The sequence below is a fragment of the Lygodium microphyllum genome, chromosome 23, assembly GCF_053477565.2.
Source record: "Lygodium microphyllum isolate KBCC chromosome 23, Lygodium_microphyllum_v1.1.10, whole genome shotgun sequence".
In the NCBI taxonomy this organism is placed as follows: domain Eukaryota; kingdom Viridiplantae; phylum Streptophyta; class Polypodiopsida; order Schizaeales; family Lygodiaceae; genus Lygodium; species Lygodium microphyllum.
This window is the reverse complement of record NC_141157.1, coordinates 77,307,981-77,313,980: the sequence shown is the minus strand read 5'-3', so window position 1 is coordinate 77,313,980 and position 6,000 is coordinate 77,307,981. Positions and strand designations below refer to the sequence as shown.

Sequence of the window (6,000 nt, the reverse complement as noted above, 5' to 3'; positions counted from 1 at the left end):
GACCCAAGGCATAAGCAAACACGCAAAGCGCAGGGTAGAACCAAGCAAGGAGCGCCGGCGATGAGGATCCGTCGTGACTCTTCGACCTAATTAACAGTACAGCGGAGCTCCAGAATTTGACCATGACGGAAGAAGGCTCAGACCATCGGTCTAATGAGGAGCTCGATTTAAGTGTATTCTCGGATGCTATACAGCAGATGGTGAGCAGCTACGACGCGCACGCCCGGTACGAGCACCGGGGCAAGACAACAAATGCAATCATCGCAGACCTAGAGGAGGAGAGAAGACTAGCCCGCAAGGCATTGCAAGGCATAGCTGATTACAATAGGGATCAACAGGCTAGGAGCCAAAGGCAAAGCATGGAGCTGCATGAGGTCCAACGAGTGCTGAACTTGGCTGGCCGGAACCGAACAGACCATGAGAGAACACTAGAGGGAGACTTGATGCTGAGCGAGCTCCTCATGAAACGGCTGCTCGATAATACTGCAGTAGAGTAGAGTGCCACTGCACTAGCGACATCTCTGCTTGCATGATTAGGGACAAACCCGGGCTCAAAGAGCCAGGCCAAAATACCGATTGTGGCCAAACAACTCGACAAGTACCAGCCGCATGACGACCCATACAGCTTTGTCGAGCAGTTTGAGCAGGTCTGCGAAGCCAACGGCCTCAACGACGAGACCCAACGTTCGCAAGCATTCGGGCTTTGTTTAGGCGACAAGGGTAGGACATGGTACACAAGCCTAGATGCCGTGGAGTGAGCCAACTTCAATAATCTCAAGGATCTCTTCGTCAAGAGGTTCGCCGAGCCCGAATACTCCGATAACCTGCTAGTACGCTTGATGAATGTCAAGCAGAAAGAGAAGGAGGACATCCGCGACTACGTGACCCATGTTAGGAGTCTCTTTAAGAGAATCCCTCTAGGCGAGCAACCGATTGACAGAGCAGTTTCAACTGTATTCATCAGCGGAATTAGAGACGAGGAGCTGTATAAGGCATTGGCAGGCAATTCAAGCTTGCAGCGGGATGTAGTGGCTAGAGTTTTTGAGGAGGCCATCAGAGTCGATGACTAGCTAAGAGAGCGAAGCTCTAGGAGCTCAACTCTAGAAGAGACTAACCCGCGAAGCCTGGAGAGAACGTTAGCCTCTAGTGAGCGATCAAACCCATCACCCCAAGATAAGGGAAAGGCCACCGAGACAGAACAAGGCTTGGCTGAGGTCAAGATGAAATATGCCTAATACCCCACCCTCATAAGATGCCACCAATGATCCATGTTTCTCAAAGTTGTAAGGCCCCCATTATGAGCAGAAGCCATGTGTGAGCCCAGAGGTTGGATCCTAACTTGTATGTCAAATGAGGTCTATGTGACGAAATGGAAAGTAGGTGACCTTTATGGGTAGCCTTTGGGTTGAATAGAGTTGTTAAGGTTGTAGCAACTCGATGCACATTGCATTGGGTTGTGGGGTATGAAAGTTAGTCGGGACCCCTATTTTGGGGTCCAAAGACCACAGAAGCAATCCCTAACTAGGGGATCTCAGGGGGATCAACAACATCCTTGACGAGGGTCCAAGGGCAATGCCCTTATACCGACCGTAAAGGGAATATTTCTTGGAATATTTGAAGGTTTGTAATATGATCGAACAAGCTGACCAAACTACTTTCTTGGGCTATAAAAAAAAGACCACTTCAAAGTCATCGTCAATATATATTTCACCCAATCGAGTTCTTCTAGTTAGCCTTAAGCTCTTCGCCTCTCATCTATCATCTGGAACGTCATCCAAACTTCACAATGAAAGTGCACAAGTGGATAACGCCATCTTTGTATCAATTTATTTTGAATTAAAGAAATTTTTGTTCTCATTTTTATTGTGTATTCTCTATCCCTCCTTGCTCATATTCTATTTGTTGTGCCATCTAATTTTTACAGATGCTACCATCCCCTCTTCTACAAGTACCACCCCTCCGCCAACTTAGTGCCCATTGCTACTTGGGAGCCACCAACCTGTTTGGAGACTTTTTCCACTAGTGCCAGCTACTAGATGCTCCAAATCTAATGCACTTTCGTTTGCAGCCTATTGTTATCATCAGCTAATTTGTACATGTTGTATAACTGCATTTTCTGCCTTGTGCTGCCATCAACTATGGGGCACTCTTTAGCAAATGTGTTTTGCTACCAAGTACATCCATGACATCATTTTCAGGATTCTTTTTCATCAACTGGCCCTCGGCTACATCTCATTACCTCAACTCCAATCTACTCCATCAATATTCCATTCTTTCATCTCTTGGTTATGAGCTCTTTTAGAGTCTAATGGAGACGAAGGACCTCTAATTGTTTCCGACATAGTCATATGGAATTGTCATTTTTGGCTCCCCCGTCCCTATTCTCCATCCCCATTTCCCATTTCACGCCTATTGCATGTCACAACCCACAAATGCTTGAGCTCCACTTTGAAAACTACTAAAGAAAAACAAAAATTCGAATGTACTACTACAAGTCAAACAACATTTGAAAGCTTAAAAGGTTTCTAAGCAATAATGTTAAACTATACTAATTTTGAAAGACCCTTACACAAGTGAACACTTCTAATCTTGAGATAGGTAAATTATTACAACAAGATGGACATCATAAATGGAGACCAATTTGCTTTATTAATCAAGCACTTTCTAAAAGAGAATCTGATTGCTTAATGATAGGAAAATAGGTCCTAGCTATAATTTGGTCATTACAAAAATTGCATTCTTATGTACATGGATCACAACTAACCATTGAGATTGATCATCAACCTTTAAATAAGGTAATCAAGAGATCCCATCCTCCTAGCCATATCCTTCTGATATAGGATTTTCAACTTGAGTATCGTAAACTTACCATAAATTGTATTACAATTACACTCTTAAGATGCCTTGCATTCAAAACACAATAATAAATCAAGTCCCCACACATCAACTCATAGCTAGGCTACTACCAGAGGAAGATCTTGTGGACAAATTATAGAGGCTAGTAGAAATACCCACCCTCCAAACAAAATACATTGATTATTTTCATGCTCATCTTTTATTTTGACATTTTGTGTTTCACAAAAGTCAAGTATAAAACAATTTTATTAGACAAAACTTCACCATTTTGAAGTAGATTATCGTAAGAAATGTAAGAAATGTCGAGCTTTGAAAGCACCAAATTAAAACCAATATGGCTACTTCAACTAATCAAAGTTTCAAAACATTTTCGAGTTGGTGGCATGGTATACCATTAGTCCACTACCCAAAACACTTATTAGAAATAAATATATTATAATCCTAACAAATACCATCTAGCAAGATGGCGTGAAGTCAAAGCATTATCTAATGCAATTGCTAATCTACTAGGAAATTGTTATAGTTGTGCTCATTAGACATTCTTGCCCTAAACTATCTTGCCAGACCAAGGACAAATTTTCAAATCAAAAGTTATCAAAGGAATATTCAAACATCTAGTATTCCCCTTATCAATAAATAGGCTAATAGAACATCTTTCAAAAAACTTAAGCAAATTGTTTCGATGTATATAAACCCCTTGCAACAAAATCAGGAAGAGATGCATATGTGGTTCATTCATATAAATGCTCAATCCAAGCTTTGATGTCTATACGTAGGGCACCTTAGGGGCGACACCAAATTTCCCCTCGTAATACCAAATAAATATGAAGATGCGACGGAGTGGTACTTAGAATCAAAACAAAGGCAACTACTAACAAGAAGAAAAATTTGCAATAATCTAGCAATAGCACAAGCAAGATAAAAACAATTTTTGACGATAAGAATACCAAAAGAATATGAAGTTGGAGACGTTTTGTAAATTTATCACCCAAATACAAAAGAACTTTTCAACAAATCATTCAAACATAAATTGATCGAACATTACATTATCACTAACGAAATAAAAACACGTACATCTGCAACAAAAAGAATCAGAAAGACAAACATATCTCACCACATGTAACCAGGATCAATGAATTTCTTTAAAGGCTAATGGTGGTGCAGCATGCGAGAAGTGATGATGGGTCCTAGCAGAAACAAGACCTGAAGATCTTGAAGAAAGTGCAGAAAACAACGAAGACGACAGAAACCAGCCAAACACGAGAGCTCTTGCACTCTTACAATTTTATGCCATGGGGGCTTGGGGCAAGCGTGACCACCTGGCAAGCAGCCCAATAAGGGACCATCCTCAGAGTCACCACCAGTTATAACAAACTCACCCACCTGTTGGGTGTCCTCCAAAATACCAAGGAAGCGTCCGACTCCATTGTATTATTTAAAGAGAAGAGAGATGCAAGAGATCCATCTATCTTGTGTCATTTCTCCAGAATTTCAGAGTGGGTAAACATGAAAAAGATTTCAAGAATTTAGAAAGAGCAACAGACATGGAATGAAAACACAATCGATTTGCATTTTTGGAAATTGAATCAAATGTAAAATTTTAAAAGGATTTGATTCATATACTCGTCAATGAGGCAAGCACACTTTTACATGCAGGAATAGAGTATTCAATACATGGATACACTGCTGTGAATGTTTTACATGAGTCGGAAAATAGTTTTCATTTTCACTTGCAGATTGGGCATACACAGTTCTCTCATCCACCTTGATGTCTATGAAGCCCACATAGTTTTAGGTTTAGTGTATAAATGTGTATTGCCAAAAACAATAGCAGCCCATCTCTAGGACCATATACATGGACTGCAGCTGCACAAGGCAGCTATAGTATCACACAAAATTTTGCAGTGACTTTGAATGCACACCTTAACATGCAGATTACAAGACTGCTCTCAAGAGCTGTATGATTTTGGGTTGTCCTTTCCAAGCTTTGTGCCAGGGCTGTCCACTTGCAAGTCATAGAACATCTCTGTAATACTCAAGCGCCTTGAGGCCTGTCTGGAGGTGAACGTTGCTGGTGCAGTCGGAGAGCGGATTGGAAGCTCACTGGTGGTGCCTTTCTTCTTCTGATTTGGTGTTAGCCTTGCAAAATCTTCCCCTTTGCTTCCAGTTGTCTTCTGAACATTAGGGACAGGCTCACTCACATACCTGAAATCAAAACCAGACACATGAGGGATTCAACCAATCCCTAAATGTACTCCATTCCTGACATTAGCATGACTACTATGAAATACCTGGGATCAGCCAAAAACATCCGAATGCGTTCATCAGGGAGTTCCCAATGATTTCTCTCTTCACGAGATTGAAGCATACAAAGGCGTATAGCATACTGCGAGGATAAGTGAGGAAAGTTTATCAGTCAGGAAGGAACTGCATAGCTGAAAAAACCCCAGATTCACTGATCTAGAAGTCCCTGCATCTAAAACTACATCAAATTTGGAACTCATTAAAGCTTCTAAGACACAATTAGCAACAAGTACCGGGACTACCAACCTCAAAAAGGCCAAGTTTGGAAATCCTAGATGTTGAGCCCATGCTGATTGAATCTTTATGTGTGCTTATAGAGTCACTTTCATCATCTTCATCACTAACTTCTCTTGTGCCACTTGTTTCAACTTTATCTAGTTGCTGATCATCAGCATCATCTATACACTGCACCGTAACTTCAGAAATTCAGGCATGCGTGATTTGATCAAGCAACATCCTCCCCATCATCTTGAGATCCCAACTTTTCTGTTTACAATTAGAAAGGATGACTTATTTTCAAGTGGACAGATAACTTTCTTTTTTCAAAGGGAAAAATGTTTCAATTGATAACACCTTGGAGAAAATCCCCCTGAGATGAAGTATAAAGTACAAAGAACCCTGTAAAAAGTAGCTAAGTAGAAAGATGTTCCTTGAAGTGGAAACAAAGGCACACTGTATTTCAATCAAAAATCAGATAACATCATGTCATGTGAGCTGCACTACAGACACATCCTGCGGGTCATCTCTGACCAACAGTTTTCAGAACATGGAGCAACCTGAAGCACTCCTCAGGAAAGGTTGCAAAGCAAAATTATGTTAAAATAAGGATAGGTTGAATGT

At 41.1% G+C, this 6,000-nt stretch overlaps 1 protein-coding gene across 3 annotated transcripts in view; it reads right to left on the bottom strand.

Moving 5' to 3' along the window:
- Positions 1–4,470: 4,470 nt before the first annotated feature.
- The window catches only part of LOC148016361 (uncharacterized), a 41,918-nt gene continuing 40,388 nt past the window's right edge, over positions 4,471–6,000 (bottom strand). For all 3 annotated transcript variants that reach the window (XM_087664007.1, XM_087664006.1, XM_087664008.1), the window contains 3 exons: positions 5,407–5,565; positions 5,148–5,242; positions 4,471–5,061 (listed from right to left, as the gene is read on the bottom strand). In XM_087664007.1, coding sequence (XP_087520133.1) covers positions 4,806–5,061; positions 5,148–5,242; positions 5,407–5,565 — 510 coding nt within the window. In that variant the 3' untranslated portion in view covers positions 4,471–4,805. The remainder of the gene's footprint in view (positions 5,062–5,147; positions 5,243–5,406; positions 5,566–6,000) is intronic.